General features: G+C 40.6%; 2 protein-coding genes across 4 annotated transcripts in view; one reads left to right on the plus strand and one right to left on the minus strand.

Moving 5' to 3' along the window:
• The window catches only part of PPT1 (palmitoyl-protein thioesterase 1), a 576,153-nt gene that overhangs the window by 309,638 nt on the left and 241,831 nt on the right, over window positions 1–24,684 (minus strand). The gene's annotated exons all lie outside the window — the stretch shown is intronic.
• The window catches only part of SMAP2 (small ArfGAP2), a 50,826-nt gene that overhangs the window by 14,179 nt on the left and 11,963 nt on the right, over window positions 1–24,684 (plus strand). Inside the window, exons 1-4 of one of the 3 annotated variants that reach the window (XM_050799569.1) lie at window positions 4,688–4,709; window positions 18,672–18,805; window positions 20,572–20,657; window positions 21,685–21,763. In XM_050799569.1, coding sequence (XP_050655526.1) covers window positions 20,575–20,657; window positions 21,685–21,763 — 162 coding nt within the window. In that variant the 5' untranslated portion in view covers window positions 4,688–4,709; window positions 18,672–18,805; window positions 20,572–20,574. Of the gene's footprint in view, window positions 1–4,687; window positions 4,710–18,671; window positions 18,806–20,571; window positions 20,658–21,684; window positions 21,764–24,684 lie in introns of those variants that run through there. The other 2 variants (XM_050799554.1, XM_050799563.1) reach the window with 2 other exon arrangements.

Consider the following 24,684-nt stretch of genomic DNA (forward strand, 5'->3'; position numbering starts at 1 on the left):
TATCTCTTGCCCAATTGTTAATATTTGAGTTTCCAACTTTTCAACAATACAAATAAGGAAGTATAAATTTTTGTGGTGGTGGTAGAGTGATGGGTTATTTATGTGTTCAGATTTGAGTAGTCAAGTGGGCCCTCTAATTGAAAAAGTTACCAGGGGGATTCTCTGGGTTGAGCCCACGTAGAGACGGCTTTGCTCTGGGCGTTATTCTGAACTGCTTCATTGCAGTAGATGTCTGCTAAGGCAAGGAATGGGGAACTTGGGAGAACCCTCGTTTCTCCAGAAGGGACGTAAGGAACATAAGGGACATAAGGAGCATAAAGAACAGCTTTATGGGTCATATCACAGCAAGATGGGCCGGCACTTTCACATTATATACCTGATGTGCAGAAATACCCTTGTGCCAATGACTAGCATCTTAGGTTGTTCATATAGTCCTCATTGACTTAAACTTAGTCCTCTAGGAAGATGGATTAGAGATCCTGCATTAGTAGAAAGGAGGTAACAGCTACTGCATTATTACTTCTTTTGAAGAAGGGCCTTAGACTGGAAATGAAGACAGGGACTGTGTTTTCACATCTATCTGCATACCTAATGCACAGTGTCTGGCACATAGTGTCTGTGTCCCTGTTATGAGCAGCATTATTCTATTAATGTGTGTTCAGGTCATCTACTTTGTTTTGTTTTTTGATAGTCACCCTCATACTATTAGCCCAGATAGCTGAAGATCTGTGACAGTCCAAGAAGCTGAACAGGTGAATCTCATGGTTGCTTTGTGGTAATTGCTTCTTTGTGCCATTTCATTTCTGTGCTTCTGCCACCTGTGCTGCTTTGAAAGCTGGAGCTAGACATGAAGTGAATCCTCTGCCCTCTCAGTAGGAGGTTTTGGTGTGACACATCGTCTTGGGAAAAATGTAGCATGAAGTGTGAAACAGGAGGCTGAAATAGCAGCCCTTTAGCCCTTTTGTGGGATGGGAGTAAATATTTAGACATTGTTCTCAGGTGCTGTGGAATTTAATAGCCTTGCAGCAGTTTTAGAAACTCTCCTTGTGCCCAATGGAACAGGTTTGTTTAATTTAAAGAATCTTACTTGGGCTTTTTTGAAATTGTGATACCCCTCCCCCTGCCTTTCCCCTGCCCTGCCCCGCCAGACTTTCCCTGGGTTCATCTGCCTAATGTTCCCTTTGCAGGATCTTTCTATTCACATGGCTGGTATCTTTGCCCCACCCCCTTGTGCCATATCTTTGACCTCTACCTCATTGTATTCTATTCTGAAACCCCTAGGTTTTGAAACATCGTGGTGAATGTTTTCCTTTTCAAAGGGCAAATCTCCATCTTTTGCTCTCCTCCCTTAAGCCAGGGCTGTTTTGATGACTGATATTCAGCACCCACTGGACTAACCAACCATCTGTACTTTGATCCCAGAATTCATTTTGATTCTGCTGTTTGTTTAGAACTGGAAGCTCTCTAGCTTGTTTGGATGTGGTTGTGATTCAGTGAAACTGGCACTGATTTTCCATCTGTTTGCCGTTGGTTGGGACTTCCCCAGTGTGTTAGGAAAGCTGCTGTGCTGAGTTGCAAAGAGAAATTCGCATGTCCATGGTCTTGTACAAGGGCTCATTTGCTCACTTAGAAGGTTTTGTGTAGAGCCTCTGCCTGGGTGAAAGACATGAGCTTCCCTGGAAACAATGGAAAAACATTTGCTGCCAGCCACTCTGTCTTGAGCTCTAGTACGTTACACTGTTTTTCCCTTCTGGGCTTCTTTTTGAGGAAGGGGAGTGTGGATGGGAGGAACTTCGTCTTCACAAACAGTCTCAGATTCCCAGGAGCAGAGAGTGAATTGTATGTTGTAACTTAAAAAAAAAAAAAAAAAGAACACCTAAAGAACAAGATATCAATTTCGTGACCATTATTGAGCATCTACTATGTATAACACACGTTTGGGTGTGTAAAGGTGATTCTAAGTTCGGTCCAGAGGATCCTTTCTTCTGTGAACTTGGGCAAATGGCTTGACCTCTCTAGGCCTTAGTTTCTCCAACTGTGCTTAGACTAGATCATTCCTAAGGTTTGTTACAATTTTAGAATTTTATACTCTAAATGTGTATCTGTTTGTTACAGAACAAGAGAAGAGGCCTTTCCACAAAACTGACATATTCTTATGTCTCACTTCAAACTAAATGGCTTAAAAATGGTTCCTCTAGAGCAGGATTTCTCAACCTCAGACTATTGACATTTTGGGTAATTCCTTGTTGTGGGCACTGTCCAGGGCATTTTAGAATGTTTAGAAGCCAGCATTCCTGTCCTCTGCCCACTAGATGCCAGTAGCACTTCCCCACCCCTCTGCCAGTTGTGACAACCAAAAGTGTCTCTAGACATCAGCATTGCCCCTTGAGGGGAAATTGTTTCTGTTGGGAGCCATTGGTCTAGAGGGACAAAGATGAGACTATTTGAATATGGGCTGTTTTTAATACCAGTTTTCATATTGTTCCACTATTGCTTATTCCCTGTTTAATCAGTAAGCATGTATCAAGTGTGTACTATACACCGAGCCGACACTTGATTATGAGTGACTTTAATGACCATGTCAGATTTATAAATGTTGAGTCCACCTGGCCAACTTTGAAATGATTGCCCAGCTGTTAGCTCTGCAGTCCCTATACGCCTACACCCACCAGCCTGCTGTTAGCCTTGGTCAGGGTAATGATTGAAATGTATGAAAGCATTTACTCGCAAAGGCTATCAGGTAGCAACTTAGGAAGGCCCTGGGATTGTGAGTTATGGATTGGGACTGGGTCGTGTGCATCCAGAACCTAGTATTATGATAGTTATCCCTTCAGCTTTCTAGGGGAAAAAAATCCCTCGTCAATGTGGTGGGGTGGGGAGTCTATCCTAGGGATGGAGGTTGAAGAGCAATCTCACTGGACAATGACCATATCACCCTTTTGAGTAGCTTCTTCTAAACACAGGCCCCTTCCCTCCCGCAGCGGGCAGGCTCACTTTGCAGCTTTAGTTTTTTGTTTTGTTTTTGTTTTTAAATATATGAGTAGATACTGGTTGTTGCAAAGAGGAAGTTAACCTGAAGTAACCTAAAAATGTAAAGAACTAAATGTCCCCAGGAGATGAAGACAGTAACTTGAGAACCAAGTTTGCATATATTACCTGAAGTGAGGTCACTAGGAAATTGGTTTAATTATAATATCAAGTTTTAAAATATCAGGTCCACCTGGCTGACTTTGAAATGATTTGCCCAGCTGTTAGCTCAGCAGTCCCTCCCTGCACACCAACTCCACCCAGCCTGTTATTAGCCATTGAAGTGGTGATTGAAATGCATTCGATTTCCCAAGAAATCTAATCTTTGGACTTGCTACATTTGCTATAAAATATCAGTTTAGTTTTAATAACTTTGAATTTGCTCCCAGTACCCCTAGTTTTTCTCATCTGTTTTAAATTCACATTCTTCACTCGGTCGGGTGCAGAATGGTGCTTCTCGCTGATTAGGGTGAGCATCTTTGCTGGGATGCTCTGGGATTCCAAAGCCATGATTCAGACACTTAAGCCTGTGTCAGTCCCTATCCTTAGGTCCTGGCAGGCTCCGTGTTCCATTCCAGCTGAGCCTTTGCTGGAGTAATTACCCACATGGAGTCTTCAAGCCAAACAATTGTTTGTACTGAGATAGTCTCACTGTTTGGCTCCTAATGAAATAATCTCTTTCCTGCCCTCAATGAAAGCAGCTATTTTTTGTGTCCTCCCTCCCCTATTCAGAGAAGCCATGTCTCATCCACCACTCTTCCAGCTTATTCATAAATGCTTTAAGCAGGGTCTTTGTGTAAAGGAAATTGGCTAGAGCTGAAATATCATAGGCTAACCAGGAGACAAGGAGCATTAAGGACACCCTTTCCCTTGACTTTCTATTTAGGGTATTTAAATTACCTTTGTGTGATTTTCTGTAATAAGCGATCTAAAAACTTAAATCCACATAAGCAAAATACTCATACTAGGTTTTAAAAAAGTATACTAAATTAGGCCGGGCACCCTGGTTCACGCCTGTAATCCCAGCACTTGGGGAGGCCGAGGTGAGCGCATCACTAGGTCAGGAGATCAAGACCATCCTGACTAACGTGGTGAAACCCCGCCGTCTCTACTAAAAATACAAAAAATTAGCCAGGCATGGTAGGCATGTGCCTGTAGTCCCAGGTACTCGGGAGGCTGAGGCAGGAGAATGGCGTGGACCCTGGAGGCGGAATTTGCAGTGAGCCAAGATTATGCCACTGCACTCCAGCCTGGGCGACAGAGCGTGAATCCGTCTTAAAAAAAAAAAAAAAAGTATACTAAATTAGTATACTTTTATTTGTTGTTGTTACCTAAAGGAGCTCTCAAAAATAAAAGCTGGCCAGGCATGGTAGCACATGCCTGTAGTCCCAGCTACTCAAGAAGCTGAGGTGGGAGGATTGCTTGAGCGCAGGAGATTAAGGCTGCACTGCACTCTAGCTTGGGCAACAAAGCAAAACCCTATCTTAGAAGAACAAACAAAAAACCCAACAACAGAACAACCACAAATCAGTGAGTGCAGCAGGAGAGGCAGCAGAGTGCTGTGGGAGTTGGAATAGGAAGGAGAAAAAGCTTCAAGGGGAAAGTGGGCAGAGCAAGATTTGCACAAAAAGATGTTTTGCAAATGGAGGAAATAGGCCCTGTAAAGCTATTTGTGAGAGATTATAAGTTGATCAACAAAGTGTAAGTAGTTCTTCTCCCTTTTTTTTGGGGGGGGGGGGGACAGAGTCTTGCTCTGTCACCCAGGCTGGAGTGCAGTGGCTCAATCTTAGCTCACTGCAACCTCTGCCTCCCAGGTTCAAGCAATTCCCCTGCCTCAGCCTCCCAAATAGCTAGAATTACAGGCGTGAGCCACAATGCCTGGCTAATTTTTGTATTTTTAGTAGAGATGGGGTTTTAGCATGTTGGCTAGGCTGGTCTTGAACCCCTGACCTCAGGTGATCCACCGGCCTTAGCATCCCAAAGTGCTGGCATTACAGGCATGACATATCACGCCCGGCCTCTTCTAACATTTTAAAGGAGTATTTGCATGAACAGAACCAATGAGTTTCTTCAAATTGACTTCTGACAGTAGTCTAAGTGGTCTCCATTTCTGATTCACCCTTTTTTCCAATTCCAAATTGCCATTATCCATGTAATTGACTCTAAAGAGAGCAAGCAAATCTATCTTCTCCAGCAGTTTTGATCATAGATTTTTAGCTGGCTCTCTTTATCATTTGCAACTGAATTCATTCATATGTTCCAGTGTTCAAGAATTTTTTCCTTCAGTTCCAGAACTCTTTGCTTCCATCCTGTGGTTTCTTGGGAGCACAGTTCTAAGCTTTCTTAAGATAAGTGTTTCAACCACACCATCTACCATTTTCCTCAGAAGTTGTTCTCTTCTTATGGGGTGTGTTTAGGGTGTTTGGGGCACCAGTCACTAGGGATTGGAAGGATTCTGATGGATCTTCAAGTGACCATGTCTTGAAGGTTAGCCATCATCAGTTCACTCCATGAAATGAAAGCTTAAGGGGGTCCACTTTTGCTCTTTTTTGAAAAAGTCTATTGTCCTCAAAGAAGGAGGTGAACCTGATCAGATTTTTAAGTTTTGTCTTACTCAGTGTTTGTAGCATCAAGGGACTGGCCTCTAATGGAAGCAACTGGGGGGCCTCATTGGCTTATGTAATCAGTCTCATCTCACTGACTTTACAGGGTTCTTCAATACTGTCAGAAAATCTCTTGGCTAGCTCTTTCTCCCTCCTTAAAATACGTTGGCTCTTTACTATAAAAACAATCATAGCAGCACATACCAGAATCTCCTAGGGAAACCCCCAAAAGACTTGGGCCTTGTCTCAGCTCTCAGACATAACTACCAAGATCTCTGCATAGCTTTCCCAGGACCAACTGGAAATAAATTTTTTTTATGACGATATAATTGACAAATGAAAATTGTATATGTTTATAGTATACAATGTGGTGTTTTGACATATATGTACATTGATTTTTGTGGCAGTCAGGAGGTCCTCTAATTGGAACAGGGGCTCACCACACCCAAGAGTCCCTCTGTCTGTATCCCATCCCCAAATCAGAAAAAGGCCTGTGGGTCTCTGTGGGTAGGATTCACTCTCTCAGATTTCTCTGTGAGTCAGGAACATGACAAGTGGCATCTCTACACACAGTTTTAAGAGGAAGTGATGTCATTGTTGGTATATAGAAGTGAGAAGAGGAGTAATGAGAATTAAAGAAAGACCCAGATCCCGGGAAAATTTAAGCCATACTTTGAAGTTTGGAGTTCAGTTGATGGTGGGGGGTCCACTGACATAGCTTTGAATGAGGTGATGACATTATCAGAATATATGTTGGCAAAATGTCCTTTTCAAAGCCAACAAGGTCCAAACTAGGATTCTTTCCCTCCTGAAGTCACCTGGGGAATTGAGTTGATAATAATGATACGGGATGACTGATTGATATTTCTTTATTCCCAGAAACATCACCCAAGTAGAAACTAGTTACCTTCCACTGGTGGGAGAGACAACAAGGAAGAGTGACAGTAAATCCCTACCTGTTAATAATAAACCAATGGCCAGGCCCAGTGGCTCATTTCCTGTAATCCCAGTACTTTGGGAAGCCAAGGTGGGAAGATCACTTGAGCCCAGGAGTTCAAAACCAGCCTGGGCAACATAGCAAGACCTCACCTCTACAAAATAATAATAATAATAATAATAATAATAATAATAATAAAACCAAGGCAGTAAGATTATGTGGAGCCAGATTTACTAAAAGTTAATTGCCTTCCCTTCAACCTTTTTGGAGTAGTTTAATGAATTTTTGAGATAAAGTTACTGTCTTTCGGAAGAGGTAGATTTGAGATAATCTTGTTAAGGTATATTGATTTGTCAGAGAGGTGTATTGACTTGTCTAAAGTCACACAGGAAATTAGTGCTGTAGTTTAGATAATCTGTATCCTTAGCTCTGTAGATAAGAAGGGCCAGTTAAATAACATGAGAAAGATGAAGAATGACTCCTTCCTTTGTCCTAGTAGACCTCAGTCTGCTTCCCTGTTGATTTCTTTGTGTTACAGGCTTTAATGTTTTTTGAGAAAAGCCATTTTAAGTTAACTACTGAATTAGCTTTAGATATAGATTGACTAATCATTTCATTAGTGAGTACTTAGCAGTGTTCTACTTCCCTTAACCTCCTTTTTCCGGTTACCTGTTAGGAAGATAATGTTGCTTTGCTTCATCTCCATTGATAATCACAGCAGTCTGTCTAATTGCTACGCCTGTTCTATCATTGAGCTCCTGGATCAAGTTGGTTCAGTGGGCTTGTATTTTGGTTGAGTATATAAGTGGCTGCTTTCTTCTGCTAGAATCTCTAAACCTCCATCTTTATCTTGCATACTTCGATATATAAGTATGGGGGGAGTAAAAAGCAGCACCAGGATATCAAAATGGTAGGAAGACAGATTAATCGGACTCAGTATAAGGAAGGCCTCTCTGCTAGTCAATGCTGTCTAATGGACAAACCGACTACCTTTTGAAATGGTACATAACTGACTTAGCGTTGGACAAAGCAGGTGGTCACCCTTACAAGGAGGGTGCATTCAGTGGGAAGTTGGACCCAAGAGGACTTCTAAAGTTCTTTCCACCTCTGATGTTCTCATTTTAAATTTCTTGGTGTAGGATTTACCTTTATTCTCTAATCAGTCTCAGACATGTTTTAATTTTGTCTCAGACATTTTTAAGCTTAACTTATGCTCTTTTTTCAACTGTACAAATGTGGACAGTGTTTCTTTTTGACAAACGGAAACAACATTCTTGCAAGATGGCCCAGATGGAAAGGGACTTCTCTTGCAAGCGTTCTGAAAGCAGAGGTTGATTGCATAAGCCTTTATTTTGGTCTCATGGTTCCTTAAAATGTTTGTACTTACAGAAGTTCAAAGTTACTGTTTATTGTTATTTTGGAATAAGGAACTTGATGAACTCTTTTTTGTGTAGATGAAAACATAGAGGTAAACATACCTCTCAGCAGCCCTACATAATTTTTCCAAGATCCCACTGGTGTTTCTGTGTATTCTTCCTTTTCAGTGAATCAGAGAATGGAAGGATATAATGAGTGGAACTGAGGTAACTGGCACTAGATTTGTTTTTAAAACAAATACTGCTGCTTTTTTACTTTGACTTCCAAATTTTAGGTCAGAGTTAATGACAAGCTACGTCATGTAGAATTAATCTCTTATAAAATCCAAGTTTGTTGATTTAGGTTCTTCCTCATGTGTATGTTGTATTTAACCAGTTTTCAGTGCCTACTGTAGGCTCCAGGAACTGAATTTGATTTGTGTTTGAGGTTCCTCAAGACCTAACATCTTCATAAATTGTTTATTTCATTTTACATTTTCAGAACCATTGAATGGTAAGCAGGAAGGGACCTAAAAATTACTGCAAACCATCTACTGTAGTAGTAGGACTGTAGTAGTAGAAAGAACCGTAGGGCTCGTTGTTCACCCAACCACATGGGGATCATTTCTCCACCATCCCTGAGAACTGATTACCAAGCCTCTGTTTGAACACTGTACTAACTGGGATTTTACAATTTCTGGATATGCTGCATTTGTTTTTACACAACCTTAATTGTTAGAAAATTTTTCCCCAGAGTGTGCTAAAATCAACTTCTATTCCTTAATGCCAGTTCTGCTTTTGAAGCCTCTCCAAAGTAGCCTAATCCGTTTTCTGTGTTATAGCCTATCCTTTAAGGCATGTGAAAACTTCTTCTCCCTTCATTTTGCAAAACAGGAAGAATATATACATTTATGTTGCTTGTTGATTAACTCATTTAACAGACATTTATTGTGTACCATCTTCTGTTTGCTAGCATTGTGTCAAGTGTTTGGGATAAACGATGAAGGAACATGGTCATTGCCTTCCAGAGCTCATAGTCTGTTGAGGACAAGAGAGACCTGTAAGCAACTCGAACAAGATATTAAGTATTAGAAGAACAAAGCTATTATCTGGGCTATTAGCGATAGAGAAAGTTAAGGTTTATTCCACTGGAGGGCGTCACAGATGAACTGGATTTTTAAGTTTGTCAAGCAGGGAATGAGGGAGAAAGCCATTCCAGGTAGAAAGAATGGTGTAGTCAAAGAGATTTGAGTGTGTCGCATATTTCAGAATTATGACTTCCTCAGCACGTGTAAAGCACAAGGCTCTCAACAGACTTTATATATCATGTTAAGGAGTTTCAACTTATCCTACAGCCAGTAAGGAGCCCTGGATGCTCGCATTGTTTTGTTTTTATGATATCTGTACTGGTTTTTCCCACTGCAAACTTAATAGAAAGTTCATTGCAAACAATCCAGAGAGTATATATAGAGAAGAAAATAGATGTTTCACAATCCCATTATCCAGATATAGTAATAATTTACATACATTCTTCTAGATGTTTTTTCTGTGCATACCTGTACATTTATTCTTTTTTCTTTTCTATTCTTTTTTTTGACAAGGTCTTGCTCTGTTCCCTAGGATGGAGTGCCATGGTGCAATCATAGCTCATTGCAGCCTTAAATCCTTGGGCTCAAGCAGTACTCCCACCTCAGCCTCCCAAGTAGCTAGGACTACAGAGGCATGCCACCACACCCAGCTCATTTATTCATATTTTAAACAAAAATGGAATTGTTTCATGTATACTCTTTTAATACTGGATTTTAAAAATTACTGTATCATGGAGATACTTTTGTATCAAATAGAGGCTCCAAAATTTTTCCCCATTAAATGGTGATACCATAATTCCTTAATGTAACCTATTGATGTTTCTAATCTTTATAAAGATGTAATAATGAACATTCTTAACATATTTCTTTGTGTACTTGACCTGTTTTTTCCCTGATGAATTCTTACAAGTGGGGTCAAAGGATTTACTTAGTTCTTTTGTTTTTTTGAGTTAGGGCGTCAATATGTTGCCCAGGCTGTCCTCAAACTCCTGGGCTCAAGTGATCCTCCAACCTCAGCCTCCTGAATAGCTGGGACTACAGACATGTGCCACTGCACCTAGCACACTTAGTTTTAATTAATTTTTAAACAAATGTTGCCTTCCTGCTGTGTTCAAGGAAGCGTGCTATGCTGTGGGTATATGATAGTGAATGTCACAGGTCTGGTGTCAGCTCTTGTGGCACACATTAGTGGGAAAGAATCTTAATCAAATAATTAGATAGTAACAAAATGGGGTATGATTAGAAAAAGTAAAGGGTGGCCAGGCACAGGGGCTTACTCCTGTAATCTCAGTGCTTTGGGAGGCCAAAGTAGGAAAATCGTTTGAGGCCAGGAGTTCAAGACCAGCCTGGGCAACATAGTGAGACCCTGTCTCTTTTTTATTTCATTTATTTATTTTTAGTTTATTTTTTTCAGCTGGAGCCTTGCTTTGTCACCCTGGCTGGAGTGCAGTGGCAGGATCTCGGCTCACTGTAACCTCCGCTTCCTGGGCTCGTGTGATTCTCCTGCCTCAGCCTCCCAAGTAGCTAGGACTACAGGCACGTGCCACCATGTCTGGCTATTTTTTTTTTTTTTTTCGTATTTTTAGTAGAGATGGAGTTTCACCATGTTGGCCAGGCTGGTCTCAAACTCCTGACCTCAGGTGATCCGCCCGCCTTGGCCTCCCAAAGTGTTGGGATTACAGGCATGAGCCATCGCACCTGGCCTATTTCTTTTTTTTTTTTTTTTACTTTTTTTTTTTCTCCTGACTCTTTACAGCACTCAATGACCCATCTCTACAAAAATAAAAAATTCAGCTGAGTGTGGTGGCTCATGCCTGTGGTCCCAGCTACTTGGGAGACTGAGGTGGGAGGATTGCCTGAGCCCAACAGCCCAAGGCTGCTATGAGTTATGATCGTGCCTCTGCACTCCAGCCTGGGTGACAGAGCAAGACCCTGTCTCAAAAAAAAAAAAAAAAAAAAAAAAAAAAGCGAGGAAAAAAAAGAAAGGAAAGAAAGAGTAAAGGGTAAATGAAAGTTCATAGCCTTTAAAAAAAGTCCTTATTGGCCGGGCGCGGTGGCTCAAGCCTGTAATCCCAGCACTTTGGGAGGCTGAGATGGGCGGATCACGAGGTCAGGAGATCGAGACCATCCTGGCTAACACGGTGAAACCCCGTCTCTACTAAAAATACAAGAAAATTAGCCGGGCGAGGTGGCGGGCGCCTGTAGTCCCAGCTACTCGGGAGGCTGAGACAGGACAATGGCGTGAACCCGGGAGGCGGAGCTTGCAGTGAGCCGAGATCGCGCCACTGCACTCCAGCCTGGGGCACAGAGCAAGACTCCGTCTCAAAAAAAAAAAAAAAAAAAAAAAAAAAAAAAAAAAAAGTCCTTATCTTTTAGAGATATATGCTGAAGTATACACAGATGAAATGGTATGATATTTAGGACTTGCTTCAGAATAATCCAAGGTTGGAGTCGAGGGGCAGTGGGTGGGAGTATAGCTGAAACAAAATTGGCTAGGAGTTGATAATTGCTGAAGCCCATGGTTAATTATGCTCTGCTTTTGTTTGTTTGAAATTTTCTATAAGGTAAAAGCCAAAAGAAAGGGTAGAAGAGAGATTACAGTCGTGTTTAGACTGGGGAGCCAAGGAAAGACTCCTTTGAGGAAGAAGCATTTCAGAGGGTCTATTACTATCTAGACCCTCGTGATGTATAGGAGTTGGCCAGGCTGCAAGGGGCATTTGGCAGTTAGGGAGTTTTTTAGGCAGCAGGAGCAGCATGTTCAAAGGCCGGCAAGCCCTGAGGAAGGAACATGTTGGTGCCTTGAGGAAATGAAAGAAGGCTGCTGTCATAGGAATTGAGAGGCTGCGGAAGGAGGCATGGGCTAGACCTTTAAGACCTTGGAAACCATGTTAAAGATTTTGTTTTTTAATCCAATAGTAATAGAAGAATTTTAAGTAGCACGAGGTGGCTCTGCTTCTTTAAGAGCTCAAGTTGGCTGCTGGTGGAGAATGGTTTTGGTTTGGGCTCGAGGGAGAAGAGAATGTAAAAGTGGAGAGAGAGCTATTAGGAGGTTATTGCAGTGGTCCAAAAGAGTCTGGTGGTTTTAGATTACAGAAATAGTTATACAGATGGAGAGAAGAGATACTGATTTGACAGATATTTTTGGCTTGGTAATGTGGGGGCTGAAGGAGAGAGAGGTTTTATGATGCATAAATTTCTGGCTGACGCAATGGAATGGATGGAGGTGTAGTTGACTAAGATGAAGGAAAAAGGAAGAGATTTTGTAGCAAGAGATTGAGAGCTTAGTTTGGAATATGCTATTCAGAAAATGTGCACCAATTTACATATTTACCTCTGTGTATAAGACTACATGGAAGGTATTTATATTTAGAGGTCTGATCTGTACAGATTTGTGTTTTAGAAAGATTATTCTAGTGGGATTCTGGAGACTAATTGCTTGTTAGTCTGTGAGGTTTTTGAATTGAGGTATCTCATCTTTATTTTCTCTGCCTTTGTATCCCCAGTACTTAGCAGACAAAGTGCTTGGCACATAGGTACACAATAAATAATGTTAAGAGAATGAATGCTGGCCAGGTGCGGTGGCTCACTCCTGTAATCCCAGCACTTTGGGAGGCTGAGGCGGGCGGATCACAAGGTCAGGAGATGAGACCATCCTGGTTACCACGGTGACACCCCGTCTCTACTAAAAATACAAAAACAAAATTAGGCGGGCGGGGTGGCGGGCGCGGTGGCGGGCGCCTGTACACCCAGCTACTTGGGAGGCTGAGGTAGGAGAATGGCGTGAACCCGGGAGGCGGAGCTTGCAGTGAGTCGAGATTGCGCCACTGCACTCCAGCCTGGGCGACAGAGCGAGACTGTCTCAAAAAAAAAAAAAAAAAAAAAAAACCACAAAAAACCAAAAAAAGAATGCTTATAGGTGAGAGATGAGAAGGTCTAGGTAGAAATTGTGGAAAAGTTTCCAAGATAGATTCAACAGGATTTGGATGGAAGATGGGAGAGATTTTTCTGTCCCTTCTCTTACCCTGCCGTTGAACTTTTTGACAGGTCCATTATGCCAGCAGGTCTAAATATAGGTAGCCATCAATTTATCAATTTTTTTTTATCCTCAACATTTATTTGTTTGGAACTCCATAGATTAGAGCTCAATGAGGTAATTATTATAATATTAATAGTAGCTTGAAGCCCTCCATCACTCTAGTTCCCGTTTTCTGTCTGCTGAGTTTTCTGTCTTCCAGAGCCTTTCTAATCCTGGCGTTTGATGGTGGGGAAAGTTTCAGCAGCAAGAGGAATTTGCAGCAGTAGTTACTCAGTATGTAGAAGCTGTCCAGAAGTTGAATATAAGTTGGATATTACCTGTATGGTTTCCATTTTACAAATGGAGACATAAGCCCTAAAGAAACTTGTCAAAATAACATGCAACAGGTCCATGTAAACCCAGGTTTTTCCCATACTGAGCTGGTACTTAGGACAGTTGATTTCTTGACTGATCAACCAAATCCATTTCCATCTACTTTTTTCATTTTCCCTGATCGCTTATTACAGAGTGATTCTATGTTAGTTTTAGTATTGCTTAATGCTGCCCAAGCCTGCTCTTAGGCTCCTGTTGAATATGTTCACTTATCTGTGACCTTGTTCTTGTGTTGTGTCAGTCACTACCAGTTTACATCACTTGCCTATCCTCTTTGCTTTCAAAATTGTTTGGCATATTGCCTCTCAGCATCTATTTTCATTTTACATTTCAAAATGGTATCTTTTATATTTTTTCCTTGATTACCATGACCAATATGTATTGAACAATTGGTTTATCTCTCTTTATTGATACATAATAGATACACATATTTTCATGATTATTTTGACACATTCACATAATGTGTAATAACCAAATCATGATAATGGTATATCCATCACCTTAAACATTTATCTTTATGCTGGGAACATTTGAATTATTCTCTTCTACCTATTTTGAGATATATGGTAGATTATTGTTTGCTATAGTCACTCAACTGATTTATTGAACACTAGGTCTTATTTCTTCTAACTGTATTTTTGTATTTTTGGGGTTTTTTGAGACAGGGTCTTGCTCTGTCGCCCAGGCTGGAGTGCAGTGGTGTGATCTTGGCTCGTCGCAACCTCTGACTCCTGGATTCAAGCAATTCTCCTGCCTCAGCCTCCCCAGTAGCTGGGATTACAGACGTGCCACCATGCCCGGCTAATTTTTTGTATTATTAGTAGAGATGGAGTTTCACCATGTTGGCCAGGCTAGCTAACTATATTTTTGTACCCATTAATCAACCTCACTTCATCCTCCATCCCCCTACCCTTTCTGGCTTCTAGAACACCGATTTACTCTCTCTTCATGAGATCCACCTTTTTTAAACTCACTGACATTTGCAGCAACACAGATGGAATTGGAGATCATTATGTTAAAACAATTGGTTTCACTTGCATTTTTGCAAGTTTACCAGATTAAAGTAGGCTGGCCTTGCAGCAGCAATACCAGGTACTGTGGAATCCAAGTACCCACCACTTAGGCTGACAGCCTTGGGCCTTCTTTCTTTGCCTGTGTAGTGGGGGCATATGCAAGCACAAGGGCAGGGTGGGGGTGTGTAGCAGAGAAAGGGAACAGGTGAGGGTTTAAAAAGTGCATTTTCAAGAAATATTTTGGCCGGGCGCAGTGGCTCACGCCTGTAATCCCTGCACTTTGGGAGGCCGAGGCGGGCGGATCACGAGGTCAGTAGATCGAGACCATCCTGGCTAACACGGTGAAACCCCGTCTCTACTAAAATACAAAAAATTAGCCGGGCGCGGTGGCGGGCGCCTGTAGTCCCAGCTACTCGGGAGGCTGAGGCAGGAGAATGGCGCGAACCCGGGAGGTGGAGCTTGCAGTGAGCCGAGATGGTGCCACTGCACTCCAGCCTGGGCGACAGAGTGAAGACTCCGCCTCAAAAAAAAAAAAAAAAAAAAAAAAATATTTTAAGATCAATAAAGGAAGCTGCTTAAAATTTCATGTTTTCTAGAAGACTTTGAAATTGGGTCTAGGGTAAATTTCTTCTCTCTAATATTCAGTTCATTTTGGTTCTGGTATTTTAGGACCAGAACTCATATTCCTTTCCAAAAAGAAGCACTCTGGCTGAGCATGGTGATTCACACCTGTAATCCCAGCCCTTTGGGAGGCCAAGGCGAGTGGATCACCAGAGGTCTGGAATTCGAGACCAGCCTGGCCAATGTGGCGAAACCCTGTCTCTATTAAAATATGAAAGTTAGCTGGGTGTGGTGGCATGTGCCTATAGTCCCAGCTACTCAGGAAGCTGAGGGAACAGAATTGCTTGAACCCAGGAGGCAGAGGTTGCAGTGAGCCAAAATCACACCACTGCACTCCAGCCTGGGTGACAGAGCGAGACTCTGTCTCAAAAAAATAAAATTAAAATAAAAAGAAGCACTCCGTGGTGTTGCACAGAGTGTAGGTATATATTACATATATGAATGAGTTAACTGGCCCATATCAGGAAGATGAATGGGAAGTGGGTTCTGGAAACCTCATTCGATACCATGTCCTTATATATAGTCCTCAGTTATTGTCCCTCTGTGTTTTAGGCACTGTGAGGTGAATGTTATGGTACCCATTTTATAGATGAGGAAACTAAAGCTCCGTCTCTCAGAAGGTCACACAGGTAATCATTGAAGGAACTGCGCTCAAACCTAAGTCCTTACTGGCAGCAAAGATTATACTTTTAATAACTACAACTGGCAGAGCATGGTTGCTGACACCTATAATCCCAGTGCTTTGGGAGGCTGAGGTGAGAGGATTCCTTGAGGCCAGGAGTTCACAACCAGCCTAAGCAACACAGGGAGACCTTGTCTTTAAAAAAAGTTGAAAATCAGCCAGGCATGGTGGTGCATGCCTGTAGTCCCAGCTACATGGGAGGCTGAGGTGGAAGAATCTCATGAGGCCAGGAATTTGAGGTTACAGTGAGCCATGATCTTGCCTCTGCACTACAGCCTGGGCAACAGAGTGAGAGACCCTGTCTGTAAAAAATAAAATGAAATAAAAGTAACTACACCATTTCCCCATGTTTTCAGCCATATAAGTAACATTTGTCTCTTTTATTTTTCTTTTCTCTAGTTTCAGAATCTTTTGTGGAACATGTAGTTATTCACTAATAAATCTAGTGTCTCAAAACTAAAAGAGACTGAGTATCTGGGATATAACTATCCCTATATTCACTGGGAAAAGGTTTCAGAAGGGATGTCAGGTGGGGATCTGCGGGGGAGAAGAGGCTCTTCTCTGGCTTTTCATGAAAATACAGTTGCCTGTATTTCTGTACTGAGGCCTTGTCAGTGGCTTCAGAGTCACCCCAAGGCTCGAAGTCTTAGCCTTGCATTCCTCAGAAGCAAAACGACTTTAAGTACTCTGGAGTGGGAGCTGTGACAGTGGCTTAGATGATTGGGAATTGCCTTTTCCCATCTTAAGGCCAGGAAGCACACAGTGTAACGTTTCACAGCTGACTTTCAATTTTTAATGAATGCGTTTGGCTTCTGACTTTGTTAGTAAACAAATACATCTTAACTGTCTTATGAGTTCTAGACTCCGGAATCTAGAGCAAAGAAAAAATGCTTTAAGAAACATGAAATATTAACTTGGTGCCATTTTAAATCTTGTATAACTTAGATCTTATTGAAGTTCCTTTATGAAAACTGTAACCTAAAATGGATAGACAGCATGCTAAGAAACCCCATTTACGTCAGTTTAGGGTTTTCATTTTGTGTTTGACGTGACACTCTCCCACCTGAAACAAGTGTGCAGATCGTTTTTGTGTTTATAAGATACATGGTGGACCAACTATGTAAATCCATCTAGGAATGTGAAGGGACTAAATATCGTTTTAGAAGATAAATCTGAGCTTGTGATAACGATAAGGCATTGGGATAAAATTTCAGGCAGAGAGCACCACCTGGTGGTAATAAGGAGAATGTGAGCTTTCTGTTGCAGTATTTGCCATAGTACATAAGTGATATCTTTGTCAAAAAATTACATTCTTATTTGTAATAATCATGTATTCAAATTTCTAAAACTAATTTTCTGCCACATGATTCTAGCATTCCTTCATTAAAACTGCTGTCAAAACCTTCAGGCTGGCCAGGCGCAGTGGCTCACACCTGTAATCCCAGCACTTTGGGAGGCTGAAGTGGGAGAAGTGTTTGAGGCCAGGAGTTCAAGACCAGCCTGGGCAACATAGTGAGACCTTGTCTCTGCAGTAAATAAACATATTAGCCAGGCAGAATGGCACACGCCTATAGTCCCAGCTACTCCAGAGGCTGAGGCAGGAGGATTGCCTGAGCCCAGGAAGACGAGGCTGCAGTGAGCTATGATGGTGCCACAGCACTCCCTGTCTGGGTGACAGCGAGACTGCCTCTAAAAATAAAAATTGAAAAACCTGCTGGCTAACCAAATAATTGTCTGTGTCCTAAAGAACTGAAGCCTTGTGCTCCTTGTCGTTCCAAGCGTAGGTCCTGTTTATCTCTATAGAAAATCGGTGTCTTTTCACCTCTTTATTGCATCCTCTAATTTTTATGTCACACTTATTTTATGTGGTAAATTTCTGCCAAGTGGGATAATGGAGAAGGAAATATTTCTGAGTTTTCAGTAAGTTTTTGGCAGGTTTCATATGAGTCATTTTTTTTTCCTGGGTGAAAATTATGAAGAGGAGTGTGATAATTTTTCAGAGTGATTATTAGGATGAGTAAAGCTGGCAGGGGATGGGAGCTTCTGTAAGAGTTTTGAATTAAAATTCATATTTGAGATTTCTTTTTTGTTGCTATAAGCATCTTTATTATTTGGCAATCTAGAAATGAGATACTTCAGTAGTTGAGTAAAGTAGGGACATCAACCTAAGGGGAAAGGATCCTATTAAGTTAATGCGAATGCATATTTTATAGGCCTGGGGTTGGGGGGAGGATAAACACAGTTTCAATTACAGGTTGAGCCGTAGACAATCATGCCTTATCTATCTTTCTTCCTGGTAGGAAAACCGAATATAGGCCACCACTAAAAAGTGGTGAATACAGGCCCATCACCACTAAAACGTCTCTTGGGAGAGGACTGTTTATATAAGGTGCTCAGCCAAATAGAATATGATATGGCTTTGCACTCCTGGGATTTTTCTTAATATAAGTAACAGTCTTGTAACATCTGCGTTTCAACACTCATATTAGCAGACACTGTAAAAAAAATTGTACCATGCACAAATGCCCACATATTATATAATTCTGTTTGTATTAAATGTCCAGAATTGGCAATCCATAGAGATAAAAAGTAGATTCATAGTTACCAGGGGCTGGGAGGGAAGAGTTGGGAGAAAATGGGTAGTGCCTGCTAATGGGTTGGGATTTCTTTTGGAGTAATGAAAATGTTCTGGAATTAGATAATAGTAATCATTGCACAACTATGTGAATATACTAAAAACCACTGTATTGTACACTTAAAAATTTTAAACTAAAGAAAAGCTGACACGTGGAGGAATGAGTAGAGTCAATAAACAGGTGGTTATGGTAAAAATTATTTCACTTACGTTCTAGCAGAAATGTCTGATAATCTAATATTGCAGTTTAGGCCTTGAATGTTGTAATTTGTACTTTATTGCCCTGTTCCTGACTTTCACAGGGCCGCGATGGGCCTCTTGGAACATTGGTGTGTTCATCTGCATTCGATGTGCTGGAATCCACAGGAATCTGGGGGTGCACATATCCAGGGTAAAGTCAGTTAACCTCGACCAGTGGACTCAAGAACAGATTCAGGTACTTAGCCCAAGAGTGAGTCAGCTGCTCCCATATATCCATGTAAAAGGAATTCCAGATGAATTTCAGTCAAACCGGGCACAAAGGCAAAGATAAAGGAAAATTTAGTTGTTAAACACTTATGTCAAATTCTTGTACCTTAACAGAAATTTTTATTCTTTCTATTTAAGATACAAGTTATTCTACCTATATTTTACCTCCTTAAAAACAGAAATAGTCTATGGTCTAGGACTCCATGGGTCCACAAAAGTATTAAGAGGGATCTTTGGGTGATTTTCTAAGACTCTTAGCACTTGCAGGTCTAAAATTTATAGTTTTGAATATTCACTTTTGGTCGGGCACGGTGGCTCAATCCCAGCACTTTGTAAGACCGAGGTGGGTGGATCGCCTGACTCCAGGAGTTCAAGACCAGCCTGGGCAACAGAGTGAGACACCTGTCTCTGCAAAATACAGAATTAAAAAGTTAGCTGGGCCTGGTGGTATGTACCTGTAATCCCAGCAGTTTGGGAAGCTGAGGTGGGAGGATTGCTTGAGCCTCTGCAGAAGTGGAGGCTGCAGTTAGCCATGATCATGCCATTGCACTCTAGGCTTAGAAATAGAGTGAGACCCTGTCTCAAAAAAAAAATCACTTTTTAAAAAAACCTCCAAATCATAGACTTATGGAAATATTTTATTGCTAAAATGCATACGTGAATCTTTGTTTTAGACATGGAAAATATTTTAATGGTACATAATATTAAAAAGATATCATTTTTGTGAACTCATCTTTTCTGTGATTGTTAATATATCTTTAGACACATACAAACATGGAATTAGATGATAACATTTAAAATTTCAAAAATTTTAAATAAATTTAAACATAATTAACCTTAAAAGTATATTAAATAAGACAATGTATATATTATATTTATTGTTATCATCTTAAAAAAGCTGTAACAGCTGGAATGCATACGTGAATCTTGCATGCTGTTAGCTTGGTGGGCTTGGAGTGAGACTCCTAAGTTAATGAGTCTGGCTGACGTAAGAGCTGTACCTTGATATAGCTTCATTATTTTTTATTCTCTTCCTACATTGAAAAGCTTTAATTTTAATTTTTTCTTTCTTGGGAGTAAAAGGGAAGCCCCCCCGCCCCCCAAATCCAGTTGCTAAAGTTGGTAATGGAAAAAGAGGTTACTCTTAACGAGAAAATGGCTTTAGAAATTGCTTTAGACTGTATTTATAGTTGTATTAAAGGTCTAAAAAGGTGAGTTAGATTTTTCAGTTACACTTTACTCTGTCTTATGAAGGAAATTGTATGCCATGAAGATATTTGGGGATTTGGAGACTTAAAAAGCTCTTGGGATTTATCCCTCACAAGTGTTAAGGAGTCTACTTAAAAGCCTAATGGGAAACACATTTATTGGAATTGATTAATAGTATAAACTCAGAATGGTAACACTGATCATTGCCTGCCAAGTAGACATTTTAATTGGTAGCTGTGTATCTAAGACTGTCAAATGAGATCTTGATTTATTACTGAATTAAATGTATCTTGGTACACAGGTATTTCAGTAAAAGGAACCTATGGAGTAGGGGGAAAGACAGCTTGGGGCAAATGATTGGGAATTCCTAGTAAGGTAGAGAGAATCATGAATTGGAAATCAGAATCTTGGTTCTGACACTCTCTAGGTTGGTTCTTCAATTGTACAGTAGTGGAATTGGGTGAGAAGTTTTTCAGTTCTTTCTTGATCTGACATGCCATGTTTCTACATTCTCTTTGGTCACAGTGCATGCAAGAGATGGGAAATGGAAAGGCAAACCGACTTTATGAAGCCTATCTTCCTGAGACCTTTCGGCGACCTCAGATAGACCCGTATCTTTTCTGGAGCAACTTAGAAGGCTGAGTGGTATTCTGATGTTTGGGGAGAGTCAAACAAGACTCCAGTCCTGTAATGTGACTGGGTCATCTCTATGTGGATTAGTCAGTGTCCTTGCTTGTCCTCTGTCCTGCAACCAAGATGCACAAAAAAGCACATGTATTTGTGAATGTCAGAATTGTCATATGGTGTCACTTGAAGAAGACTCACTCTGGAATTAAGACTGCAGTGATTTCACTGTGTATTCTTCCATAAAGTTACATCTCCACTAGTTTATTTTGGATCTCTGAAACTATTGTTTAATTAAAAATAGTAGTTTATTGTGCTCTGTTAACCCTGGCAGTCAGCAAAATGGCCATTCATTTTTATCATCTTTTTATGTCTTGGGTGAAAGAATTAACTGTTGTTTACCAGTTTATCAATAACCAATAACTTTCTTCCACCATCTGTTCAACAGAGATAGCACCTAGGACACAAAACCAAATCCCCTAAAGGCAGTGCTTCTCAAAATGTAGTTTATAGATCATCTTGTTAAGGTTCTTTTTTTTTTTTAATGGATTCAGGTGGAACCTGTTAAACGCAGATCTGGGGCCTTGCAGAAGACCCACTGGTCAGAATTTGGCAGTGGGGCACAAGAGTTTATGTTTTCAAGGGGTACTTACGTGCCTTTGTTTGAGGCCTATTGACCTAAGTGCTTTAAAATAGACATTTGACTGCTTTACCTATATTCTAGAACAGCCACAGATGTATAGCCACCTCCAATGTCAATTTGTAGATTAATTCCACTTGCTGCTATCATTATGCTGAAGGAAAAGCATAGAAAGTAAGGATTCCCTGCTGTAGCTGTGAAGGAAGCATTTTAAGGCTTTGGTCAGAGAAATTGCCTATGAACAGGCAGGAGCCATGTGGGGAAACCAGGCAAGAGGGAAGGAGGAGAACAATGCTCCATGGAACACAATTGACCTTTTATCTTCTTACTGTTTGAGAGGCTTATTTGATTCATCCTTAATGAGCTTTTTGCAGAGCTGTCGAAGGATTTATTCGAGACAAATATGAGAAGAAGAAATACATGGACCGAAGTCTGGACATCAGTGCCTTTAGGGTTGGTTATACATCTTTCAAGTTTTGTCCATAATAAGTAATTTGCTTATTAAATCAGGCCAGAGAACACTTTGAAGAACTGCTACCAAAACATTCCAAAACCGTCTTTTAAAAAATGCAAAAGTAGACATCCCCTAATCCCATCACTTTGGGAGGCTGAACTGGGAGGATCACTTGAGCCTAGGAGTTTAAGAACAGCCTGGGCAACAAAGCAAGACCCCCATTTCTACAAAAAATTTAAAAATTAGCCAGGCATGGTGGTATACACGCCTGTAGTCACCAGCTACTTGGGAGGCTGAGGTGGGAGGATCACGTGAGCCAGGGAGGTTGAGGCTACAGTGAGCTATGATTGCACCACTTCACTCCCGCCTAGGCAACGGAGTTTGACCCTGTCTCAAAATAAATATTTAAGCAAAAGTAAAAAATGCCAGTTACTGAGTCAAGACCATGCGATATCATGAAAAAAACTTCTGCCTATCAGTGAATTCTTTGCCTTAACCTGTAGTTAGAAGGTGTTACTGATGATTCCCAGTTTTGAATGATTTCTTGAGATGGACATGTTACATATAGTAGATCAAATAAAACAATATAAGTGTATATGTACTACACATATGTCTATCGACATAGATATATACACACATATATACTTTTTTCCTGTAAATGAAATCAACAAAAGTAGGTGTAATTAAATCACCAGTTTCCTTCAGTTTGACCAATGTATATTTCCAGCATTACCTGCGGATAACCAGTGTGTTGGTGGACTGATTGCCAATGTGACCCTTGTTTCTGAGAAGGGTTTCAGAGGGAGGCTGACTACCAGTTTCCAAGAACACATTCCACCCTAGGCATGTTGAGAATCTGCAATACAGTGTATGATAACTAGAACAAATATAACACATGGGGGACAGACAGCGACAGCATGGTTTCTGAAAGAGGAAAATATGCCTAACTAATGACAACTAATGGAGAACCAATAGATATGACTATTTAGACCTTTAAATAACCTTTAACAAGATTCTACAGAAAATTCTCTTAGGAATAATTAGCTATTTCTCTAGTCACAGAATTATTGAGAGTAAGGGATTCTTCACTTCTAGCACAGGTCCTACCTATCTATCATCTATTCTAGTTATGTAATAATGATATCATAGACAGTGAAATCACTGTTTGCGTGGAGCTCTAAGCCCTTCTGGGTAATTAAAAGTTAAGCTAATTGGAATCCGCTTCAGATTGATCTTATGAAGCTATGTGAAAGGGGCATTTAACTGGTAGGTGAATTTCAACACAGGCAAGTAAGTGTAAGGTAATACATATAGTTAGGTAAAAATGATTCCTTCTCAACTTTGTATGAAGGACTCTTATCTTGCAGTCATCCAGAAAAGGGACTTGTCAGTATCATATCTGTGCCAAGAAAGAATTAACCCAGTGTGCAGCTACAGCTTGGATGGCATCATCAAAAACAGTTTAGAACCCAAGCACACACATTTCCTTTTATCTGTAGAAAACTGTGGTCTGTCTGCCCAGCTCTGTTCATTGTGGCTAAAGATATGAACTCAGATGAGGTCAGCCAAGGGTATCTGAGATAATTCAGATGGTGAAGGAGTAGAGTTGCTATTTGTACACAGCTATTGTAGAAACAGCAGCTCTGCCCTCAGGGTATTCATGATTACGATGCTGGTGTCCTGTACCCATGAAAGCAAGCCCAGTTACTGGATGTTTTTCTTAGGAAGGAAATAACCTCCCATTTACCAAAAAGCTATTTCAGAATTTGTTATTTAATGTACTTAGATTTTTTTCATATTCTTGTGAAGATTTTTATGCCAATAATTAATATTTGCTAAGTGAAGACATTTAATATCAAATGAAAAGAAACTGGCTTTGTTAAAAACTATTCTTTTTATAATGGACAGATAAAACATTTTTAACTTAAATGAAATGTCTGTATTAAAGACATACACTTCATATGAAAAAGCTGCATGTATTGATTATAAGATTATTTTAGAGAAAATGAAAATTAAAGTGAAATATCCATGCATACTCTCACTATCTTTGCTAATAATTATCTTCTTGGTGTGTTCCTCTTTCTTTCTATATAGTTTCTTTTTGGAGGCATAATTATAATACAGTTATATAGACTTCTCCTGCCTTCATTCCACTTAACATATATTTCTATGTCGCTTATATGGTATTTATAATTTTTGATTGTTGCATCATCTTTCAGTGAGTAGCTAAATCACTGAAAGTAATAATTTATTTTACCATTTCCCCTCTGTGGCATAAGTGTTGTTATTTAAGGTTTTTTTAGCATAAATAATTCTGGGGTGAACTTCTTGGTGCATTTAACCTTTTTCATATTTTGGACTATTTTCATAAAATACATTACAAGATATGGTATCATCTGGGTCAAAGGATTTCAACATTTGTCTCTTCCTAGTTTTGCCAATATACTTTCCAGAAGTTGTACCATTTGACTCTCTCTCCTCAGCATTGTATAAGAGTACTGGTTTCACTTCATCCCTACCAACATTATAGAAAGATCTTTCGCTCTGCATAAAGTGCATTTTAAATTGCATTTTTAATCACTGGCAAGACCAAACATGTTTTTCATATGTATGCTGTACTCTGTATTCTTTTTTTTTTTTTTTTTTTTTGAGACGGAGTCTCACACTGTTGCCCAGGCTGGAGTGCAGTGGCGCGATCTCGGCTCACTGCAAGCTCCGCCTCCTGGGTTCACGCCATTCTCCTGCCTCAGCCTCCTGAGTAGCTAGGACTACAGGCGCCCGCCACCGCGCCCGGCTAATTTTTTGTATTTTTAGTAGAGACGGGGTTTCACTGTGGTCTCGATCTCCTGACCTTGTGATCCACCCGCCTCGGCCTCCCAAAGTGCTGGGATTACAGGCTTGAGCCACCGCGCCCGGCCTT

Source organism: Macaca thibetana, chromosome 1 (assembly GCF_024542745.1).
Source record: "Macaca thibetana thibetana isolate TM-01 chromosome 1, ASM2454274v1, whole genome shotgun sequence".
Classification (NCBI taxonomy): Eukaryota; Metazoa; Chordata; class Mammalia; order Primates; family Cercopithecidae; genus Macaca; species Macaca thibetana.